The 26,683-nt window shown below is 31.8% G+C and overlaps 1 protein-coding gene across 2 annotated transcripts in view; it reads right to left on the bottom strand.

Annotated features, from left to right (window-relative positions):
* Positions 1-26,683, bottom strand: part of LOC114331767 (probable G-protein coupled receptor CG31760) — a 923,592-nt gene that overhangs the window by 137,027 nt on the left and 759,882 nt on the right. For both annotated transcript variants that reach the window (XM_050659675.1, XM_050659676.1), the window contains one exon: positions 1,969-2,107. In XM_050659675.1, coding sequence (XP_050515632.1) covers positions 1,969-2,107 — 139 coding nt within the window. The remainder of the gene's footprint in view (positions 1-1,968; positions 2,108-26,683) is intronic.

Below are 26,683 nucleotides of genomic sequence, written 5' to 3'. Positions count from 1 at the left end.
TGTAAATGAAACTTGGTGGGTTTTAAGAGGTAATTATTGCTCATTTTTTGATATACAATTAGGAATTTAATATTTATCATTGGCGCGCATATGGATAATATGACCCTTATGCGCGCCAATGGTGAACATACCATTCTTAATTGTATGTCAAAAAATGCACAATATCTACCTTTTAATCTCACCAAATTTCATTTACTTAACTCTCAATTCATTTGCTTTCTGAATTACTAACTCATTTACTCATTTAATAACTTCATTTACTTACTCTCAACTGGTTTTAGAGCAATAAATAAATCGTTAGTTTGTAATTTCAACAACCCCTATCTCGGAAACGAAGAATTTGCGGCCATACGTTTATAAAAAATCTGTCATTATTTTTTCATGTAGAAATTACCCCTTAAGGTTTGCAATACTTATTTATAGAGAGCGGAATATATGCAAAGTGCATATAGATGCATATATTGCATATTTTCAGACAACAAACACAACATTGCATATTTAAGCTAAACACGATTTATTTTGCATATTTTAAAAATAAATTATATAAAAGTTTAAAATTTTCCTCTCTTAGTTGGAATTTGATAGCTTCGATATGAACGAGCTCGTTATTTATCTATCTATCGCTCATTATTATCTATCTGGACTTTCCCATTACTACCTGAATTTAACAATTATGGGTGTTCCCAGAAAAATATTATTTTATTAGCAAGTCGTAGGTACCTACCTGCTTTTAAGGGTCTAATATTTATTTTGTCAGTTTCCGACCAACATTTGTTTAAAGTAAACGTTGTATCGTATTAAGTGATTTTTAAGTGATTGGTATATATTAAATTTAAATATGTCTACCATTCAAAAAAGTGCTTGGATAAAGTGTTTTCCCGAGTTAAAGCTAAGTGGAGACAAAGTATTTTGCAAGGCCTTTTCCAAAATCGTAAGTTACATTCATTTTCATATTCCATTTTTTAAATGAGGAACTGACAAACAAAAGCATCATGTCCCACAAAAGAAATTTTTCTGGAAAGAGTGTTTTTATTCGACAAATTCGCTTTTACTTCTATAAAGACGGACATAGAGAGGACGTTTTTAGTGATAGAAGGCAAAAGTTGCTAGTTGAAAATTTTGAAAAATATTTGATTATAAATTCATACTATAATTTAGATTCTTAATTTAATTATAATATCAGTTTTTGTGTGTCATTTCATTTGTTTTTATGTGAAAAATAAATAAGTATTAAACATAAATGTAGGTTTAATTTTTTAAACATAAATGTTTATATTTAATATATTGTTTTATTTTTGACTATTTTTAATATGCATTTGCATATTTAGACAAATTTAGAAAAAATACCTGCATATTTGTAGTAAAAGTAATGCATACATATGCGCATATTTTGGTAATGTTGTGTTGCATATATTCCGCTCTCTACTTATTTAAAAACATCCTGTATTAATCAAAAACAAGGCTAGTTGTTAAAGTACCCAATTTTTTTTATCGTCCAACATAAGCGAACGAATAAAACAGATAATATTAAAAAAACATGAGGCTATAGTTGGGTTTTAATTTCAGTATTTTATTAATCACAATTTGATCACAAAAAGTTTTAGAAAAAAAAATCACAATTTGATTGGTACACCCGGTATACAATGACAATTTACCTGTCCAGCAACAATATTATTACAGCGATATTGTTAAAGAATAAGGCTATAACATGTTAAAAAAATCACTTAAATCGGACAACAGGTTTATGAAATTCGAGACATTAAAATGACCAATTTTTAAGGTGGTGCGTTAATTTCTTGGAGAAGTGTAGTTTTTTCGTATATACCTAAAATTGTAGTAGCTATTAGTTAAATCAACTTCACATTTATTATTTAACTTAACGGATCCTACTTTACGTTAACTGCACACAATGCAAAGTGCATAATAGGTAAGCGATGATGTAGGGAAAACAAAATAAGAAAAAATTACCTTTGTAGTAGAGTTGTGGCATTTATGCGATCCATGGAAGATTGCTATTTCATTATTCAAAAGTTGGTTTTTGTTGTTCTCACACTGATTTATTTCCAAGTGAGATATATCCACGTCTAAGCTTAAAAATCCTTTAAGCCTGAAACAAAAACAGACGGTAAATGACGTTTAATTTATAACACTTTTATAAATAAAATATGTACAAATGCTGTAAAAGTTAAAAAAAATGTGTTTTACAATTCGCCTTCATACAATGAGTCAGGAATGTAAGAGTGCGTTCACATGATAGGCGCTTAACGCGCGATTACAACTATGTACATACATTTTACTTGAGACCGTTCACATGCTAACGCGGCATATGAACGGCCTCAAATAAAATTAGACAAGGCGGAAACGGCGGGTTCGTTGGGAAAAATATTCCCATGAGATATTTTTGCATAATCACATTCGTGAGACATCCCAGAATAAGGTTCAAGAAGTCGCCCACGAGAAAAGAAGGCCAATTTTTTTAACAATTTTTTTTAATCAAATTGCAAAAATCAATATTTTTGGCCCAGACTAATTTTTTTTAGGTTTTTCGGATCATTCTGGATAAAAAGGTCTCTTATAATTTTTCTCTAAAGTTGATCTTTTTCGAGTTATAAGCAAGTTAAAATTTGAAAAACGCGAAAATGGCCATTTTTAAGACTTAATAACTCGGTCAAAAATTATTATTTTGAAAGTCAGAAAGTGACTAAATCAAAGTTTAAAGTCGCCGCTACATGATCCTGAAGAAATCTGTGTCATTAATTTACTACTAAGCTGTTATTTTTAATTAATAACAATGAGTGGTTAGATCGTATTGACGCTGCTGTAAATGTGAGTGCGAGTAAGATGCACAATTGGACTGCTGGAATGGCTTCTCTCTCGCACTCAGCATTTACAGCCCTGCACACGTGCATGGCGCTTATTATTATTACTTAAAAATAACAGCTTAGTAATAAAATAATGACAAAAATTTCTTCAGGATCTTGTAGGGGGGGGGGGGGCTTTAAACTTTGATTTAGTCATATATTGACTTTCATAATAATAACTTTTAACCGAGTTATTAAGCTGTTCTGAAGCTATTTTCTTGTGGCATTTTTATAATCAAGTATATTCAAATGGGAAATAAGCCACAATTTTACCTAAAAATGATTTTAATTTTTATTTTTATTTTATTAAAATTTTATTAAAAATTATTTTAATAAAATTAAAATTATTTATAATTTTAATTTTATTTTAACCCGACTTGGGCGTCGAAACGTTAATAAAATCATTTTTAGGTAAAATTGTGGCTTATTTCCCATTTGAATATACTTGAGTTATTAAGCCTTGAAAATCGCCATTTTTCGTTTTTTTCAATTTTAAATTGCTTATAAGTCAAAAACGATCAACTTTAGAGAAAAATTATGAGAGACCTTTTTTGTCCAGAATGGTCCAAAAAATTAAAGAAAAAATTGTTCAGGCCAAAAATATTTATTCTTGCAATTTGATTAAAAAAAAATTGTTAAAAAAAAATTGGCCCACTTTTCACATGGGCGACTTCTTGAACCTTATTCTGGGATGTCTCACGAATGTGATTATGCAAAAAAATCTCATGGGAATATTTTTCCCTTCGAACCCGCCGTTTTCGCCTTGTCTAAATGTATGCAAATCAAAAATGAATAACCATTTTCAATTTCAAAAATAAAATCAATGGGAAAATTCCTATAGTTGACTATATACCATAGTTTAAAAAACTCATACAGAAGTAAAAACTTCAAATTGTATTCTGGTATAAAATCGTTTATTAAAAAACTATCTAAAAGGTCATCCAAATGGATTGCAAAACGTTTTCGTTCTAATTCAGAACATCTTCAGTGCCTAGAATGAAGTATTTCCACGTTAGATTAAAGCAAAAAAGTTAAATTGTGACTGTTAGAAAGAAAAAACATGTGGGAATACTTACATTCTGCAGAGTAGTTTGAAACTAGCACACTATTTAAAGTGGTAACTGGCATAATTTAATTTTATGAAATCGGGGTTTGACTAGTCAAACCCCGATCAGCTATTAAAATGTCGTAATTTGTTAGATTAGGTTTAATAAAACGTTTTAAAAATTATGTTTTAATTTTAATGTTTATTATTTTTATATTGTCGTAATTAAAATAAATAAAAAATAGTATAATATAATATAAAATAAAAAAAATGTATACCATTTTTATTCAGTTGCAATGCGAAGCCAAAACCGTCTTAATTTTTACTTAGATTAGAGAGTGCAGCCAGCACTCTTATCGACGATTTCACCTCTTGTTAGAGGCTCTTCAGAGAATGCATAGGCTGCTCTCTCTAGTCCAGGTAAAATTTTTTCGACATATTAGTCCCCCATTGCAACTGACGTGAAGGTAGTAGGTGCGTAGCGGCATCTGCTAAATGAAAGACTAAGTTTTTCAACCTAATAAAAATATTTGTAAAATAAAATATTTTTAAAAGATATTTCATTGAAAAACGTATTTGCCCATTTTCCCGGTGACACTTCCAAGGCTTCTACAATATGCAAGCCAGATGGATGCTGCAGTGAAGACAAAAGGAAGGAATTCTACACTATGCAATTCACAACCCCCGTCTGCAGCTTGGTAAAGTTCCAACGGAAAATGGACCTAGTTACTCTATAGGAGTAATACTAATATAAAATAAAAATGTATACCATTATTATTCAGTTGCAATGCGAAGCCAAAACCGTCTTAATTTCTACTTAGATTAGAGAGTGCAGCCAGCACTCTTATCGACGATTTCACCTCTTGTTAGAGGCTCTTCAGAGTATTTTCGACATATTAGTCCCCCATTGCAACTGACGTGAAGGTAGTAGGTGCGTAGCGGCATCTGCTAAATGAAAGACTAAGTTTTTCAACCTAATAAAAATATTGGTAAAATAAAATATTTTTAAAAGATTTTTAATTGAACAGCTTATTGGCCCATTTTCCTGGTGACACCTCCAAGGCCTCTACAATATGCAAGCCAGATGGATGCTGCAGTAAAGACAAAAGGGAAGGAATTCTACACTATGCAATTCACAACCCCCGTCTGCAGCTTGGTAAAGTTCCAACGGAAAATGGACCTAGTTACTCTATAGGAGTAATACTAATATAAAATAAAAATGTATACCATTTTTATTCAGTTGCAATGCGAAGCCAAAACCGTCTTAATTTTTCCTTAGATTAGAGAGTGCAGCCAGCACTCTTATCGACGATTAAAAAAAATAGTGTTTATTCTCACATGTTGAGGCATTATGGCATTTAGAGTTAGACATTTTACACTTACGTAATTTGAAAGCACATTTCTTATTGCAGTAGCGTTTTATAAATCCTTGCCCTCCAAATTTAGAATCTTTCGTACTTATTTTTTAAAGAGACAGAGACAGCTTAACGTTTGGAACATCTTCGAAATTAGGAAATTTCTCTTTGCATTCTCTTATTTGATTTCTTGAAAAAAGCGTGTTTATTGTTTCGTATTTCGTACCAACTCTATATAAACCGTCAATTGTTTTATCTTGTATTCTACACAAAATATTTCGAGCATCCTCTTTGGCTCTATCAAAACTGGGGATAGGTATTGTAACAGTTTTTCCGATCGAAATTGGAGGGCCTTTTTTTCACTTAATTGTTTCACAGCATTAGCCTGGGCATGAAGACCTTCAATCGCATTTCCTTTATTTATTTTAATCTTTTCTGTCTGTGCACAACGCATGCTCGAACGCGTGCCAAGGAGATGCTCGAAATATTTTGGGTATCATACAAGATAAAAACAATAATTGACGGTTTATATAGAGTTGGTACGAAATATGGAACAATAAACATACTTTTTTCAAGAAATCAAATAAGAGAATGCAAAGAGAATTTTCCTAATTTCGAAGACGTTCCAGAAGTTAAGCTGTCCCTAAGAGAAATTAGTACAAAAGATTCTAAATTTGGAGAACAAGGATTTATAAAATACTACTGCAATAAGAAGTGCTCTTCAAAACCATGTAAGTGTAAAAACTCTAACGTATTGTGCAACTCTAAATGCCATAATGCCTCAACATACGAGAATAAACACTATTGGTTTTATTTTAATTACGACAATATAAAAATAATAAACATTACAATTAAAAAATGACGTTCTATTAAACCTAATCTAACAAATTACGACATTTTAATAGCTGATCGGGGTTTGACTAGTCAAACCCTGATTTCATAAAATTAAATTTCGACCTTTGCCTGACCAACGTAGTCTCTCCTAGGTTTGACTAGTCAAAGGCCGAAACTGTAATTTCAGGCTTTGACTAAGAACGTCAGTCAGACCTGAGGATTGCCTAGTCAAACCTAGGAGTGCCTGAAATTCGGGCTTTGACTATAACATAATATGTATCAAAAAGTGTCTTGGGAAATATCGTTTCTTTCCTGGTCTAAGTAGTTTATACTCCAAGTCTTGTAGTGATATACAGCGATAATTACTACAAGCAAGTTCGACCCTGTCTATTTTTTCTAACAATCTGTAACGTTTCGTAGAAAACGATTATTGAGTTGGGAGATAATTACTCTCCTTAGTTCTTTTCTGTTGACAAGGATTAATGAAGCTATTTATGAATGAACTTTCTTTCGAGGAACAATCAGTGAGAGAAAGCTTTTTAATGAGATAGATATACATTTTTCTTTGTGCCAATTTTTGTAAAATCCTAAATTAAATACCCTGCTTTTAGTAAAAGCGTGAAAATTGTTGCAGTAAAAGGGGTTTGTATTTTTCTTGGATGAATTAAAAACGTTTTTTAATCAATAAACACCAATGAGGCGTCTGTTTAGCCCCGAAGGAATTTATAAAATGTCCGCAATAAAATGGTTAACGGGTTTACTACAAAATTAAAACAAAGGTATGTTCAATTTGATATGAGTATCATGATACAAAATATTTTATTACTTTTTTCAATAAGAGAAGGGAATAAATTAACACATTACCGAAAATCTTTTAGGGAATTGAGAATAAAAATAAAAAATGTCAACTTGGAGCTACAACCTGAAATCATTAAACAAGAATTCGAAAAATACCGAAAGAAATAAAGAAAATAAAAGTCCAGGCGAATAGTTCCACCCTGGGCACTAGGTACCTCGGATACCATCGCCGTCATGAAATTCGTACTCAACAACCTCTCAACCCCCCTAGTAATGGTTATTGACTGATTTTGAATGATTATAAGATAAAAATCCAGGCGAAGAGTTCCACCCTAAGTACCAGGTATATTGGAGACCATCGCCGACATTAAATTCGTGCTCAGCGAAACCCAAAACCACCGAGTAATAGTTATTGACTGATTTTGAATGATTATTACATAAAACTCCAGACGAAGAGTCCCACCTTGGACACCAGGTACCTTGGACACCAGACACTTTGGACACCAGGTACCTTGGACACCATCGCCGACATGAAATTCGTTTTCAGCGACCCCCAAAACTCTTGAGTATAAAAATTGAACTCATTTCCGTCAATATTTCCCGAGTTCTAAATTTTCCATCTTTTCGAGATACGCGTACTTTGAAAATGAATTTTTCTTATGCTCAAAATGCAATTTTTATCTCCCGGAGATCAATTTAGTTCACAAAATTTTCTGACACTCTCTCGAATCGAATGCAAAAAGTTGCATGACGATTCATCTTACTGCACAAAATTCCTAGGTTTTGGGCTTTTTAGTGCTTTGTTGATTGGCCTATGTATGTATAAGACCCTTTTTGTGATTGTAGCAGTACTTCTGACCAGGTGTTTGATTCCTTTATGGACCAATAGTGTTACACCCTCGACATGTGTATTGTATAGTACATTCGGAAATCGGCTAGAAAATTTAAACCGAATATAACAAAGTAAGTTTGGCGACATTGTGTGAATACCAACTTTTCTAGAATATTAACAGAACCGTAGTTTAGTCCAGTCAAATTAATATATTTTTTTACCAACAAAAATGAGATGGCTTAACCAAATATTGTTTCAAATATGACGTGCAAAATAATTTTAAATCCGGTTCCGCTAAAAACCTTGGTTTTTTTCTCCTTAAAAGTACAAAAAACGTTTAATTTCTCTTGCGTAATATTTATCGTCTAATTATTTTAATTGTACTAACATCTAAGTGTGTAGGGTAATGGAGGGTAAGAGTACCTACGCACTCAGTTTATTTTGTGTTGTAACTTGGGGGAAGAAAGACATAACAATACCATACTTGTTGAATATCGATCTTTATTTATTAGGTCACAATAAAATCACATTTTATTATGTTTAAACAAAAAAACATCCCTGTAAAAAATATTTTGAAAAAGTGTCATTTGCGTACTCTTGAGCTCGACGGAGGCTAAAAGTACGAATGAGTTAGGGTAAAAGTACGCACTAGCTAAGAGTTTAACAATGGTCGCAAACGAAAGATCCGCTTCCTTCATACGCTGAACAGGCCTCATGCCACCATTCTGCACATATTCCACATTGAATCCAATTGTCATTAAATGACTGTCCACATCCTGGGCACTCAACAGTCTCTTCTGATTCTCGGTTTGAGCTGGTAGATGGTTTGGGTTGCTCAATATCAAAAGTTAGTTTAGTTTTGACGTTTGAAGCTTTCTTTTTGTTTTGTTTGTTACTATCCTTCATATTTTTCCTTTTGATCCGCTTTCCCATCCTTGAAATCTTTAGACTGCGTACTTTTAGACTCATGTGACATGATTCAAAGAATGGCCGCTACGTGCCTGCACTAAACAGACTCTTTTCTTTAACTCCACTCATTAGATAGCTATTATGGTCTTTGAGTTAGTATTAATGCCAAATATGCCTACCACTGTTAAGTAATCTTAAACTCTTACGTTTTAGAGAAAAAATATTACATTCGAAGGTAAAAAAGAACAATTCACCTTGTAAAATTCAAAGATAGAGTGTCAGGTGGATGACAATATCGTGGGTTCTTCTCCAGTTGAAAGCACACTAAAACGTGATATCACGAAATTCCTGCAGTGATGCCAAGTGTTTAAAAATTCCCTGCGTACTTTTAGCCGACCTCGTACTCTTACCCTCCTTTACCTTACTGTAAGTTCTAAAATGACTAACCTTCAATGATTAATGGGATGTTGAAATATCTTAAAAACATTTACATCAAACATTGATACCGCTACTTTGTTGCACATTCTGACAGATTTTCGTTTCGACTATACTCTTTATGAAACTGGTAGAGCATGTGTCAAGACTGGGTAATGTACATTTAAACATTTTTGTTCTTTTTCCTAGGCTGTATTGATAATATTGATTATATTGTAACTTAACTAAATCTGCCTTACTTCAGACTGCCACCGTGTTTTGTTTGTGACTACGCCAAAGCTTTTGACTGTGTAAATCACATTTTGACAAAAAAAAACTAAATTTCTACGGAAATCGAGGTATTTCTTTGAATTGGGTCCAATCTTACTTGGATGATATGAAACAACTGGTTAGGGCAAATGATACAGACTCTAGTCTCAAAAACATTGTATGTGGGGTACCTCAAGGTTCAGTATTGGGTCATCTGCTTTTCCTTATCTTCATTAATGACATCACTAGTTTAAAAATCGATGGAAAAACCTTTCGTTTTGCTGATGATACCAGTATCACTTGAAGCAACTCAAATATTGCAACTTTTCATGCTACTATAACTTCTGATCTACTTACAATAAAAACCTGATCTGACTCTAATTTACTCTCGTTTGACGTAAATAAAACAGTAGCATTATCTTATAAAGGATCTCTTCAACCCTTACCTCTTAATAACAGCCAAATCAGTACCTACCGTTGATTCTGTAAAATTTCTTGGTATTTTTTAGACATCAACCTTAATGGTCCCTTCATATCGATTTGTTAAGGAAGAAATTATCTTCAGCTTGCTATGCTATAAGACCTGTTTCGAAGGAACTCAATTTAACATCTTCCAAAATAACATATTTTTCTTTGTTCGAGTCGCATCTTCGATATGGTCTTCCTTTTTGGGGTCCTGGTACAGCTGCCCAATCCGATGTTATTTTCAAATTACAAAAAAGAGCAATACGATATCTGTTTGACCTCAGAAGAATAACATATTGCAGAAACTACTTCAAAGATCACAGGAGTTTAACTCTTCCTTCTTTATATATTTTAGAAACTTAGAAACTGTTTGCTTAATTCGTAAACATCTACATGTCTTTCCAGCAAGACCTAATCATGACTATTTCACGAGAAATTCTACCTTTGACGTTAATTTACCGACCCGTCCTCTGAGTTAGTAAAGAAATCTATATTATATTCCGCAAAAAAACTGTACAACCATCTCCCTCTACAACTTAAATCTGCAGCATCTTTCCCCAAACTCCGTAAAATAACAAAAGGCTATCAATCTTAAAGACCATATTATTATCCAGTAGAAGAATTTCTTAATCAATAACTAAGAAATTACAGTACCCTTTGTACAAGTAGTATTTTTTATCTATATTTGGGTGTCATATGCAACAGCTTAACTTTTAAACTTATTAGTTACTAATAGGGGAGTGCATATAGATTTTCACTTCGGAAAAAATCAAACAAGATAAAACTTTTTGTAATTTCATTAAGAGTTTAATAAACAACATATCAAAAAGTTCTACTCGAGAAGTGGGTTCTTCATTTTTTATTAAACAAATGGAATGCGAAATTATATGTTTTTTTTAATAATTCCGAAAATATGAATTTTAGAAAAAAACTGACTTTGCCATTGAAAAATTCAGAAAATTTTATAAAAAAACCTTATCTATATAAAGATTTTTCTAAAATTAAATCGATAGCTTCTCTAATTTTTTATTTATAACGCTAAAGTAACCCTTCTCACAAACATTGGCGCACTGTAAACTAGCGTTCGAAGAAGTGCACGGTTGAGTATTTTAATGTAATTATTCTTTAACTAATCGATCAAATGAAATTTTACAAATTGAACATGAAAGAAGAACAAATAAGGTATCTTATTATTATAATAAAAAGAAATAAAATATATGGGAATAAGTACGGTGTGGGAGGAAAATGAGAAACTTTAAAAATGATTTAAAAATGTGTAACTAATACAATTTTACTTACAAAACTCTCAAATTTGCACAACTTACCTTTCAAACATCTTATTAAACGATGTTTTATTAAAAAAAATCTAAAAAATTTAATTCAAATGATACGATGTCTCAAAAAATGTAATTTTTGAAAACTTCGTAGTTTGACAGAATTACTACCATTTTAAGACGATATTACTCAAGTTTGAACAGACTTATTACAATTTTATAGGTTTTTTTAAATCTCTGGATGTAGTTTTTAAAATGCACTAAATTATTTTACATAAGAAATGCAATAAACAATTTCTTTTTGAGAAAATTAAGGAAGATAAAAAAATGTAATACAAAAACCGAAAATTACCTTCTTAAAAAATGTTTATACGAAGTGATCAAAACTTTTTTCTGTAAAATTTACCTAAAATACATTATTTAATAATAAGCTTCAACAATAATAAATGTTTAACAAAAAATTTTTTTGTGCTCTTATACAGTATGTCGGCGTAAATTGGAACTTATTGATAACTTTTTTATTATCAGTTTTACGAAAGAAAGTTATGTTTATAAAATACTCTGCATCGTATAGACTCTAAGATGCAACTATAAAATATTAAATTTTATTAATTTTATACGAGGTATGTTAAAAAATATGAATTTAACCCAAGAGTAAAATACCTTTAAGTTGTTTGGAATTAAAAACTAAGTTTCAATGTTCAATTACAGCCTTTTAATTGAAATATTGTGCACTATAAGAGCACTTAACTGTTAAGTGTAATTCATATCTTTTTACATACCTTGTATAAAATTGAAAAAGTTTGGTATATGATGGTTGTATCTTAGATTTTAGACAAGGTATACCAGGTTTGAAGTATAACTTTTTTTCGTATAATTGATAATAAAATAGTTATCATAAATGTAATAAAATGATGATGGGTATCGTGTAATTTGAGAAAAAATTGCATTTTTTTTCAGTTAGAAGAATGTAATTGTATATTAAAACATAGTTTTTAATTCCAAAAAACTTTTCATAATAACAATTTTTATTATTCTGGAATATAGAGGTACTTTACTCTTTAACGAAATTTATATTTGTGACTTACCTCGTACAAAATTGATAAAATTTGATATCTGATAGTTGAGCTTTAGATTTTAGGCTAGGCAGAGCATTTTATGGAGAATCATTTTTTTTGTAAAATTGATAACAAAAAAGTTTCCCATATGGTTCCTAGCTACGCAGACATACTGTGTAAGAGCTACTGTATAAGAATTTTCGAATTGTAATGCCATATTCGGATTCAGCATAATCAAAAACAAAATAGAAACCTATTTGATCAAAGTAAAATGATGAATTCAACGGTATTTTTAAAATTATTTATACAAAACAATTGTTAACAATGCATGTTTTCGTTCTATCTTGACTCCCCTATAAGGTAGACTATGCAATTTGCAATTTATTTAAATTAAATTTTGCAATTGATTGTTTCTGTTTTACTCATTATTATTATTTTTTTTTTAAATTATATTGTCGATTTATGGAATTTTAGTAAACTGTATTGTTATTGTTTTGTTTTCACGACTTTTCAAAGGTTTGTCGATAAAATTGTACAATTTGCCATGACAATAAAGCATTTTTATTCTATTCTATAAAAAACATAAATCGTGCTCTTTCTCGCTTTTTAGCATTTATTGTGTACAACTTTAACATACGAACGTAATCACAATGAGATATATATTCCTGGCTGTTGGGAGGCTTTAACACAATTTCGTATCTAAGCGATTTCCAGGTATTCTATAATAAATCTTAGCACAAAAGACACTTCAGCAACTCCTGTCGTATCGTTTAATATCTTTGCCGTATTGTAGTTTGTATTATAATCTGCGAGAGAACGGATTCTTCTCGACAACAGAATTTAATCTCACTTCAGCATCATATTCAAACTTGTCTTGTGCCATGTGCGGTAATTTTCTGATTGTTATAGTATACGCGCGTAGAAGTGTAACAGGTGACTTCTTTGTACCTAATTATTAAAAGAAATATTTATTAAAGATAGACTTGCAATGTGTATAGTTAAACAATAGAATCCAAGATACCGAATCCACAGCTATCAGAAATGTAAGTGACCTTTGTTATTTCAGTAAAATCATACAAGGTAGTAATTATATTTGGACATATTATCAGATTATTTAAACCAAAATTGGCTATTGTACTAAACATGTTTGGATAAAATTTTGCTACAACAAATGTGTTAAGTTGCTTTTTTTTGGATTGTTGATAACTATTCGATCATAAATTTATAAATTGTAATGTTATAAATGTCGCTTGTTTGTTATTAATATTTAAATACCTCTTTTACTCAATTTCGGTTGATTTTATGTTTAGCTACCACAGAGAATAGGGGGTTAATTTTACACATTGGCGCTCAACGTGGGGCCAATGTGTAACATTAAGGTTTCGTACACACGAGGGCGATTTTCCAACGTTGAAGTCGCGGTTTACCTGAAAAACCTTAACGACGCGGTTCAAGTTATCAAGGAACAAATGCAACCGCATAGTATGCAAGGTACAAAATGCAATCGCTCAACGTCGTCAAACCGCGGCGATTGTAAGTAACGAGGGGAGGAATGGGACCGCCAGTCAAATGCTGTTATGTGCACGGTACAAACATATCTACAAGCGCTAATCTCCAACTTTTTGTGGCTGTTTAAATGTTACAAAATTGTTATTAAAATCGGCACGTAGCGTAGGCATAACCTAAACAAGGAGTATTATGTTATCGATTATGTTTTGTTACACGTGGCGCTAGTTGGGTGATACCTCGTTATGAAATTAAGCCGAAATTTTTTTTGGCGCAACTTTTTTGTAATTTTCTTCAGAAAATATGGACTGCCTCACAAGGAGATTTCCAATATATAATTTATGAATTTTACGGAAATGAAACGGAGATATTGAGCACTGAATTTATTAAATCTTGCCCAAATATACTTTAGTTTTTAAAGCAGCATCAGGGGCGTTTCGTGAAATCAGGAAGGTATGCTTGAATGTATAGTCCAGAGAAATAAGATTTTTCCCGTGACACATCCCACTCCAGGCCGAAACCAAAATTTTTGAGTAGTATGGATATCGTGTCTCTATATCGTGATGGATATCTATATTAATAACCTATATGTTTCCTGCAGCCCCGATTTTGATGATATACATAGTTATAAACAAATGAAGATAAAAAAAACGGTAAATTTTCGCTTTTTTCGTCTAAAAAGTGAAGCATTCCAAACAAATTTGAGAATAAGAAACTCATAAATCACATAAAAAACTTCAATATGGTGTCCGCTGAATATGTCTATCCTTGTTTGTTGCTTAGAAAATTGAAAAATAAGTCATACATACATTTTGAGATTTTATAATTGTTTATAACTTATGTAAAAATTAATTTAAAACCTTCTTATTACACGGAATGATGAGACTTCATGTGCTTAAATTATATTTTAAATTTCAAAGCAATTGGTCAAATAGTTTAAAAGTTATTTAATTTGTTTATCCCAAATTCATATTTTTTCAACACTATAAGTCAGAAAGTCATGAGGTTACACAAATACTTCGGACAGTTTATGAAAGAAGAACATTTATATTATTAACTTAATTTAAAAAAATTACAAAAAGTAATTTTAAACAGTATAAAATTATTTTGCAAAATCATGTCGATTTTTTGCTTACTTATAAACAATTAGAATAACTTTTTTACCGTTACCCGTAGAAAAATTATTTTTCATATTTAGAAAGACTGAATTTTTATACACATTTAGAAAGAAAAACAATAATTGTTCTAGGACAATTAGGGACGAAGTTAGCCCCCTTTTTTTAATTCACATGTTCTTGCAAAATAATTTTGCAATATTTAGAATTATATTTTGTCATTTTTTTTTAATTAAATTAATAGTGTAAATCTTCTTCTTTCATAAACTATCCAAAGTATTACAGTAACTTCATCATTTTCTGACTTATAGTGTTGCAAAAAAAAATAATTTGGTAAAAACAAATTAAATAACTTTTAAAGTGAAGTGAGAATAAGTTTTCAAAATTTAACCAAACTTGGTGAAGTTATTAGTGATCAATTGAATCTCAACTTTCCAAATTTGTAAGTACAGTTTTACTGTAATTTCCACAGAAAACATCTAATTAGTATTTAACATTATTGTAAATTTTTATATCGAAATCTGCTTGACGTTAAACAAAAACATTTAATTACCATCGACCTGTGTGTCCACTCGGCTTTTTTCCCAGCCGGGGACAGGTCCGTACTTAGAAATGTTTAAAAATCGATCAAGATGTCACAAAGCGGTGAAATAAATTTACCAGGAAATTCTCAAATGGATAATTCTACACCAAGAAGTTACTCTACCGCCCTTATTCAACAAAAACATCCCTCTAAGCGCCAGGCGATCATTTTTAATTCCATTGAAGATGCGAAAATACAAGATTACCTCCTCCCGCTGGGAAAAATCATCCATCCAAAAAATATACTATTCTGCTCTAGATTATCAAACAATAGAATATGTTTGTATTTATCATCTGAAAATATCGTAGAAAAATTCATGACTGAAAATAACGGCAACATTTTGGTTAACAATCAGATTATACAAGCTCGAAGGTATATAACTCCTTCCGAAAGAATTATTCTCTCTAATGTTTGTCCATCAATTCCTCATGATGTATTAATTAAAGAACTCGAGTCCATGGGACTTGTTATTCAATCTACAATGTCCTTTTTAAAAATTGGTGCACCGTTACCTGAATTTAGTCATATAATGAGCTTCAGAAGGCAAATCTTTATCAGCCCAACAGACCTCACAATTCCAGAATCGTTTTTAATCAACTACGATAATACTTCATACAGAATATTCTTATCGAGTGGCAACTTGACATGTTACAACTGTAAACAAAATGGTCATACGGCAACTAACTGCAAAAACCCTATCAATCCAAACTCAAATCCTATCGCTTCGACCTCAGTAGAAAACATCCCAACATTCACTCCTCCAGAAATATCAACCAGCATACCAGAACCTATCAATCCAAAACCAAATCCTATTGCTCCAACCACAGCAGAAAAAAACCCAATATTAAATCCTCCAGAAATATCAACCATCACACCAGCATCTGTTTCAATTCAATCAGCTAACCCAACTACAAACAATCAACTGAACCCCAAAGAAACTGAGAGCGAATCAACTACCTTACATATGAATATTGAGTCTTCACAAAATAGTTCAAAAAGAACGATTGACGATACCTTAAGTCCTCCCCCGCCACCTAATGATACCACTGATAAACCGATGTTTACCAATCCAGCAGAAATAGCACTTAATCCCAAGAAAAAGAAAAAACAAAATAAAGGAAAATCTCTAGAAGCATTCATAAACCAGCAGTCGCCACCATTTGTTCTAAGCTATGTTCAGATAACAGACCTATTCGAAAACATAAAGAGTTCACCCGATCCACTTATTACCGTTGAAAATTATACAGATAACTTTACAGCTCTCATCGATATGTTAAACAAAATATATCACTATACTCAAGACAGATCTACAAAGACCCGAAATACCAAATTAAGGAAAATTCTTCTAAAACACTTACAGATGCAAATCCCACAGGACCTAGTATCCGATACAGAAAGTGACTCCTCACAAACAAATCAATAAATAAATTTAATAAATTAAAATGGAGTTTAATAAATTAATACAGTGGAATATAAATGGCTATTTCAATAATTTACCTATGCTACAGATCATTCTTTCAGAACAAAATCCAGATTTTGTATGTTTACAAGAGACCAATTTTAAACCAAATCAAAATATAATCTTAAGAAACTATGTTTGTCATAATCAAATAAGACTTAACCAAAACATTGCTAGTGGCGGTGTATCAATTTTAATTAATAATTCATATGACTCGATAAGAATACCTCTAAATACTAACTTAGAGGCCATTGCTGTCACCGTTATTGGGAAAACTAATATAAACATTTGCAACATATATCTACCTCCTGGAGCAGTAATTTCCAGAAACGAACTAGAGGATCTTTTTAAACAAATTCCTACTCCTCGAATCATTTTGGGTGACCTAAACGCATATAATCACATCTGGGGATCAGCATATAAAGATCAACGGGGTACCGCCATTGAAGAAATTATAGATCATCTTAATTTGTCTCTCTTAAATGACGGAAGCCCGACTAGATTTAATATAAGAACTGGAGAAGCTACACCACTTGATCTAACAATATGTGACAGTGATCTTTACCCACATTTGTCTTGGTATCCAATGCAGTACACATACAACAGTGACCATTATCCATTAATTATAGAAAACAATCAACATAAACGCACAACCCATTTCTCTCCCAAATGGAAAATAGATAAAGCCGATTGGAAGCATTTCGCCCAACAGATAGAATCATATATAAACAAGTGCTCGACAACAATAATTAATGTCGAAGGATGTCTAGACAATTTGACCCAAATAATTATTAAGGCAGCTGAAAACTCAATCGGTAAAACAGCTCCAACGAAACATTCAACACCAGTTCCATGGTGGAACGAGTCTTGTAAAAAGGTCATTAGAGAAAGTAAAACTGCCTTTAATAAATATAAAAGAAATAAATCACTTGAAAACCAACTAGAATATAAGAGAACTCGAGCCATAACTAGATTGACAATAAAGACAGCTAAACGTCAATCCTGGATTGATTATGTTTCTAAAATAAACAGCTCTACTCCTATGAGTGACATATGGAAGAAGATAAACCGAATATCGGGAAAAAGTTTAAATTTAAAAATCAACTCACTAAATATTCAAGATAAGGTTATTACCTCCGACAACGAAATCGCAGAAGAAATGGCTAACACTTATAAACACAGATCTAGTAATACCCAGTATAACCAGAGCTTTATTACACTTAAGCAACATGAAGAACGTAATCTAATTAACTTCGATGAGATAGATAAAAGTCCTATAAACTCTCCTTTTTTAATGGAAGAATACAACGAAGCCCTTAACTCATTTAAAGATTCGGCAGCGGGACCTGATGATATTCCGGTAAAATTTATAAAAAATCTACCTTCAAACGCTCACCAGTACTTACTAAGGTTATTTAATTTAATCTGGACTCAACATAAATTTCCACCAAAATGGTCAGAATCTATTATTATACCAATTTTAAAACCAAACAATCCAAAAAGTAATCCAAATTCATATAGACCAATATCTTTGACATGTGCTATGGGTAAATTAATGGAAAAAATTGTAAATAAAAGGCTTTTATGGACCCTTGAGAATCGAAACCTAATCATTCCAAATCAAAGTGGTTTTCGTAAAAATCGATCAACAATAGACAATATTTTAGCATTAGAAAATGACATACTTGAAGCTTTTGCTGTCAATCAAAAATGCGTCGCTATATTTTTTGACATCAGGGGAGCCTATGATGTCACTTGGAAACACCTAATAGTCAAGAAACTACATAATTTAAATATCAGGGGACACTGCCTAGCGTTCATTAACAATTTCCTTACCAATAGATCATTCCAACTTAAAACTAATGGTATGCTATCACCAAAAACAAAACTAGAGAATGGTATTCCACAAGGATCAGTGTTAAGCCCTACACTTTTTTTAGTAGCAATAAATGATGTCCTAACCAATATGAACTTACCACTGAAAGGTCTCTTATACGCAGACGACCTTGTTATCTATGCGAGAAGTCAAAATATGGAAAACATCACGAATATGCTACAAACGTTCTTACATCAACTAGAGGAATGGTCGCAAAGTTGTGGGTTTCAATTTTCTACAGAAAAAACACAATTTATATTATTCTCAAAGAAAAGCTGCCCTAATCACCCTTCACTCTCACTATATAACCATTCGTTAGTTCGGAAAAATACTGTAAAATTTTTAGGAATGACATTCGACCAACATCTAAATTGGAAAGAACATATTAAGAAACTGGCAATCGAATGCCAAGGAAGACTTAATATCATTAAATCATTGTCAAAAAAAGACTGGGGAGCAGATAGACAAACTATGCTCTCTCTCTACAGAACTCTAATCAGATCTAAATTAGACTATGGCGCGATAGCATATTCATCGGCTAATGAGTCTTCTCTTAAAATTTTAGATTCAATCCACAATACTGCACTCCGCATTGTCTTGGGAGCTTTCAGAACCACACCAATAGAAAGCCTGTATTGTGAAGCAGCTGAACCATCACTGTATTACAGAAGAATGTACTTAAAGTTAACCTATGCAATTAAATCAAATGCAAATCCTAATAACCACACCTTCAAATATGATCACCTTAACCGATTATCAACATTTTTCTCCAATAAACCACGTCTACACAAACCTTTCTACCACCGAATCAAAATGGATCTCTCATCTCTTAACACCACCTTACCTCCTTGCTATCCTGTTAGTTTTGAACCTGCTACGCCATGGAATTTGGGAGTACCAAAAATAATTACCACCTTAACTTCATTGGACAAACATACTACTAACCATAGTATAATACATCAAAATCTGCAAAACTTATTATCAAAGTATACAAACTTCTCTCAAATATATACAGATGCTTCAAAATCAACAGATGGCGTGGGAGCAGCAGTTATATCCTCTAATATGTGCCAAAAATATAAGTTGCCAATACACTGCAGTACTTTTAATGCAGAATTATATGCCATATACGGGGCACTGACATATATTATATCCTCACCAAATCAGAAATACATCGTTTTGACTGATTCACTAAGCTCACTACAATCCATAGGAAAAATATACCCAGAGAATTACATTCTGGGAAAAATAAAACAAAATCTGATCGAGATACAAAATCGTAATCAGGAGGTAATCTTCATCTGGATCCCGTCACATATTGGTATAAGAGGCAATGAAGAAGCAGATAAGTGTGCGCGTGAAGCCGTCAACTCAGCTGACTCTACTATCGTGCAATATGTGACAACTAGTGATGTTTCAAGTGTTATCAAATCGCGTATCCTAAGTGAGTGGCAAAACCGGTGGCAATTTTCAGTGTCCAATCTTTGGAATATTAAACCGAACATTAAACCATGGACATGTTTCCCCACCAAAAGAAGGGATCAAGTGACAATAACCCGCCTTAGGTTAGGTCATACCAGTGCCACACACAAGTTCTTAATAACAAAAGAACCTGAATCGAAATGTGATCAGTGTAACGTTAAACTCTCGGTAAAACATATAATTGTAGACTGTCCAGTTTTCTCCACAGCAAGAAGAATTTACGGTATTCCAACAAACTTAGAGAAAGCACTTGGTGCAAATTGTTCGTTCACAAATATGTTAAACTATTTAAAAGCTATTAATTTTGTAAATATATAATATTTAATATTGTAAATCTGCTCCTCGCTAATAACCCTCGGGTTGATGCGAATTTCTCAATAAAAAAAAAAAAAAAAAAAAAACTTTTAAAGTATTTGACCAATTGCTTTGAAATTTAGGGTATGATTTAAGCACCAGAAGTCTCAGCATTACGTGTAATAAGAAGGTTCTAAGTTAATTTTTACATAAGTTATGAATATTTATAAAAACTTAAAATTTATGATTTATTTTGCAATTTTCTAAACAACCAATAAGGATAGACATATTCAGCGAACGCCATATTGAAGTTTTTTTATACGATTTATGTGTTTCTCACTCTCAAATTTGTTTAAAAATGCTTAACTTTCTGGTAATAGACGAAAAAAGCGAAAATTTACCGTTTTTTGATCTTCATTTGTTCATAGCTTTATATATAATCAAAATCGGCTGCAGGAAACATATAAGTTATTATTATAGATGACCATACTACTCAAAAAATTTGGTTTGGGCCTGGAGGGGGTTGTATCACCAACAGGATATTTTTTCCCTTATTTCTCTGAACTAGTAGTAACATTCGTTCAATTTAAGTAGTGGCAGAAATTAACACCTAGCATATAACACTCACTGGACAAAGGACAAACAGATTTAAGTAACAGGCGACTGCTTTGTAACCATTAACAAATATTTAATAAGGATAGAACGGCAATGTATATACTTGAACAAAGTGAATAAAACAACATATTTATTACACTGTCATAATAGCCCTTAAAACTTTTCTTTAGACCTGTACTCAGCCGCATTATTGCTTGAGTTTTTATATCAATAACCTGAGTTTGTTTGGTCTAGTTTCTAGTTGGGAAAATATTTAATATTTGCCCGATAGCCAATTTCTTTCTAGAATATAGACAGTTTTATTGTCTAGACTACGCACTATTTTCAAATCTCCCCTATAATCGAAATTGTCTGGGTTTAATTATGTTAAAAGTGTATTAAATCATTATTATGAATATAAATTAGTTTGTCGATCTATAATACATAGAAGCCAGCCTCCGATTTGAGCTCATTTCATAGTTTACTGTCACGATGTTTGCTGACGTAAATTTATAGGTGGGTGATCGATTCCCAACTCGTATTTAAAGCGGTAAGTTAAAATTCTTTGCCACTCTCATTAAAACATAAAATATAGACATATTTTCTTATCTTCCTAGATTCTCTTTCTTTTTTCTCGCCGGCGCTAGAAAATCGCCCGTTTCAACCACTCTGTGGATCCAGAGAGTAGCGCTGCAGAGTGGTCCGTCTGGTTTTGCCCTTACTGAGCCGCTTTCCGTCAATATATTATTGTGTTTTCAATTTATCAATCAAAGGCAAAATGAAAATTAAATTAAAATTTTTTTAAATAACGAGGGCACATAAATTTAATACACCCTGTATATTGATCTGTAAATATTTATTAGAATTTAGTTTGGATGTAAGTGGATTTCTTTTTTAATGAGCTTTCCGATGAACCATTAAAGACTTTTGTGAATAATTAAAGTGAAAAGGACGATGTATTTAGGTTTAAAATGGAAAAAGATTGTTTATTACGGGAACTATAGAATCCACAGGGGTAGAGGTAATTATCACTTTCTAGAAACATGGTTTAAAAGAAAGTTTGGAATTTTAATATCTTTGTTTCACCCCAAGTAAATGTTGTAGAGTTCCCCGAAAGTAATTAGGATGGTCGGAATAATTTTGAAAATGACTGTTTGTTTGTCGAAAGGAAAAGAGAAATGTTTCTGAGTCTTGGCAATTTGGAAGGGGAAAAGTGGTTTGAATGTTGAGTGAATTTGAAAAAGAAGGCAGTATGTTATTGGCATCGCTGAGGAGCAGTTCGACGTTTTCGTGGATAAGTAGTTAGCAAGTACCAGTGGTTGTTTGATAGTGGAGAATAGTGCTGAAAAGTGGAACGAGAGACAGATCAAATTGAGACGAAATACCTCTTTGGTTCTGTATTATTATGAGAAGAAGAGCAGAGAATTTTTGGAGTTGGTGTGAATCGAGTACTGGTCAAAAGAGGCTTTGGCTCGTTGGAGAATTGGTGCTGGTATGCTGATAGTTTTGAAGCTGGAGAATGGAGAGGGCTTTGATGAGTAGCCTTAACATATTCCACGAGGGAGAGCTGTTTTGGGTCACGAGAAGACATCAGAGTGAGTGAAGAAAAAGGTCAGTCAATTTATGTGAAAGATATTTTTATGGTCGGAAACTAAAATTTTGAGTAAAAAGCGTAGGAATTAAAATTCCAATATTTCAAAAAGTAAATAGGAAGTATAGCTAATCTTGCGAATACATAATTTGGTTTTGTTTATTTTGTTGTACCAAAGTCATCGGGAACAAACCGATAAATTGTTTTTTTTAACTAGAATAAATTTAAGTGGTAAAAATTTCATTCGGACATCTGTGTCCACAGGTTTTAGATTTGATAGATTTTTAGGGTATTGATTTTGATAAATAAAAGACAATTCTGTATGTTTATTTTATATTTTTGCTTTATTTCTTTTTCCTATTTTATCCCGATTAGGATCAACTAAGAGATACTGAAACCACGAGAGAAGATAAGTATAACGTAAGATAATTTAGACATTTTTTAATATTATAAAAAGGCACCCTGAGATTTTTTTATTCATTTTTTATGTATGATTTGCGACAATTAAATAATTAATCAAATAAATAATAACTAATATAAAATTAATAAGAAGCAGATCATAACAATATATGCCACCAATATTCCTTCTTCATCGAAGTTTTGCCGACGAGATAAAAAAGGGATCCGACCTGAGGGTAACTGCACTTCCCTTCTTGCTTAGAAACCCTTGCCAGAAGGTGGAATGAACAGATTTGATTAATAAACTGAAATCTCGATAATTCGTTTTCGCTAATGAACTTGCTTTTTTTGTTCGTATAAGTAAAAAAAAGTTTAATTTTCCTTGCATAATCTTTTATTGTCTAATAATTTTAACTGTACTAATATGCAAATTGTTTACTGTACGTTCTAAAATGACTAATTTATATGATTAATGGGATGTTAAAATTATGACAAGCTGTTATCTTCCAGGCGGCGTCTAGAAATTCTTAAACATTATACCAAACATTGATACCGCCACTTTTTCGCGCATTCTGACATAATTCCTTTTCTGATATACTCACAATCTGAGTAAACTGGGGAAATGAAAGACACACTATGTTTTATTTCAGTTCAGAGATGATCAAGCATCTCCATAAACACGTTTCATTCTCCCCAGACCTCAACATGATCAATGACCGCGCGATTAACTTAAATCTAACAATTCGAATTTAAATACGAATTGAAATCAAATTACTATTTTATAATATTTTTATTTACTTGTTAAGTTAAAAATATCTAAAAATGTATAAACATTCTCAATTTCTTTGCAACACGAAAATGCAGCAGCTGCATAATACTATGGTGAAATCTGAGAGCGCAGGAAGAGTCTATACCGGTTTCGGGGGTTGTTTCCCCCTCATCAGTAGTCCCATATCCCCCCGAACCACAACCCCCGAAACCAGTATAGACTCTTCCTGCGCTCTCAGATTTGACCATAGTATTATGCAGCTGCTCCATTTTCGTGTTGCAAAGAAATTGAGAATGTTTATACATTTTTAATTCATTTACTCTTTTGTTTGAGTATTAAGGAATCTTTCTTGTTGGAACTTTTACCACGCTGAGCAGATGAGTTGTGAATTATTTAAAATTCTCTCTCATCTTAATTTCCTCGGCATCCTGTACGATTTATAAATTTTGAAAATCTCAGGAGGTATAACCAAAGAAAGTATTCCACCTGTTGTCAATGGCCGCATATGAAATGCCTCCCGAAAAAGGGTTTCTTACCTGTCGCTAAAATGGTCACATACGAATTGCCTCCCAAGCTTTAAATAAATTACATGCTTCTAATCTTTATGTGAAGGTGAGACGTTGCCACATCTTCGTCCCTTTGTAAATTTTTGACAAAATTGGTATTTTGTTATTTAATTTATTTTATTTTCAACCTTTATGTATTAAACATTTATTGACACTAGGCGGTATTTATAAATTTCAACTAACTTATACATATGTAATTAGTTTTATAACCATTATAATATATTTTATAATACCCATTATTTTTTGTTATTATTAATTTAACAAAAAATACAAAAGCATAATAAGTATTTTATAGATTTATTAAAAATAACATCACAAAAGACTTATCTGGAAAATATTACAAAATGTGTATAGAAATATAAAATTAGAAAATATTTTTCCTAAATTTATATGATACTACTTTGACAAATTCTAATCTATTTATTTTATTTACATTCACCTTAATTCTAAAATTTTTTCATTTAGAAAATTTATTTTTGCTGTACTTTCCGCAACAATTTTTTTTGGTGTCGAAACAGAATGCAATTTAATGTAGGTATTTATTTGAAATTGTAAAATTATGTATATCAATAAAATTATTAATGTTAGGATGTGGACAGTAGAAAGAAGAATTATACTTGGAATGAAAACTTTCGCATGGGTTCGTGGTTCTTTATAAGGATGAAGAGTGTTCAGCCCAAAGATGTGGAGGAAATGTGGAATTTTTTAGATATGTAATTATTAACAAGATAATCACAAAACTGGGTGACTCTTTCATCGACTGGTTTAATTTCTGCCAAATCTATAGCAAAAAAATCGCTAACATCTTCAGGATGTAAGAATGAAAGACCAAAAATATAAATAAGAAAATGCGTAATTTCGGTTGAATCAACACCTTTTTTCTGATATTCTGGAGCTAATCCCAGTGCTTGAACCTTTCTATACCATGCCTGACCCAAATGAAAACGACATCCATGAAGATCTGCTTCAGGAAATGCCATACGAATACCATTATGAATGGAAATTTCAAAGTCTGAAGTTATTACTTTAGGGGATACAGGACAATTAATTTTAAAACATTCTTCTATGATATATTTAAAAGCGAGATAATATGAAGATGACTTTTTATCTTGAAGTAAACAAAAGAAAAGAGGAATATAATGTCCATTTTTCAAGCCACGTATACTAAAAACAATTGAGTGAAAAAACGAGGACAGTATTCAAAAGTTCCGTCAACAACATACCAATTGGAAACAGGCGAAAGTAAACGAAGATTTGAAAAACATGTTAATATAACATTATCTTTGTCATTTTTAATTATAAAATTTTCATTTCTATTTGTAATAATAGAAGATTAATCAAGAGCTTTATGAAATCCAGATATATTTTTAGGAAGTTTAATTAAAGAATTTGTGGTTCTAGCATAATATAAATTTTGTCTCACCCTGTTGATATCATTGGTAGTAAATGTCTCTATATTTGTCTTCTTAAGTTCTTTACAGATAAGCTTCATTGGTTTTTCGCTGAGATCTTCCACGGCTGCGCTTTTTATCGAATTGCTTACGGCTTTTCTATTGTAAACTTCGTTTGACAACTTCTCGTGGCTATGATCTAATATTGATTCAATTATCGTATTTTCACATCCCTGTGTTTTCACAAATGATTTGCAGGTTTTTTTAGTACATGTCCACCGTTTTACTGTATCTTTGGCCAACATTTTTTGAAAACCGAATGTTAAAACATCAATTGATAGTAAAGGTTTGCTCTTTTGACATTTATCGTTGATTCCATTATTTCGGATGTTATGACTTAAACACTATTTGATCTTGAAATCGACGAACTGACAAGCTTGAAATAGACAAACTGACTGATGCAGGAACTAATCAACTTTCAAGTATTTATACAACATTTATGCCTGGTTTCACCAACAGATCTTAAGCTCCAACTTATCTAAGCTCTGCTTATAGATAGGGCCACCGGAAGTATCACTTACGTTGCACCATAATTTTGGATTCTTACCTTGTTATCAAGTATATCTATTATTATTTTATGATATTCCTATTATATTTTATTGTAATTATATTACATTCATTCTTATGATATTCTCGGCTTAAGCCTAAGATCTGTTGGTGCAACCAGACATTAGACCTTCAGCTCAATTTACAAAAGAGAATATAAACAAACAAAAAGATTAAGGTAAAAGTACCTATTTATGGAATCGTTAAGAAGAGATTAGAATCGGAATTGGATTTACCCACGGAATATAAACAAACAAAAAGATTAAGGTAAAAGTACCTATTTATGGAATTATAAATATGGGAGAGATTAGAATCGGACTTGGAATTACCCAGAAAA

Source organism: Diabrotica virgifera, chromosome 8 (assembly GCF_917563875.1).
Source record: "Diabrotica virgifera virgifera chromosome 8, PGI_DIABVI_V3a".
Lineage (NCBI taxonomy): Eukaryota > Metazoa > Arthropoda > Insecta > Coleoptera > Chrysomelidae > Diabrotica > Diabrotica virgifera.
The sequence above is the reverse complement of the archived record's forward strand: the minus strand, read 5'-3'. Positions and strand labels throughout refer to the sequence as shown.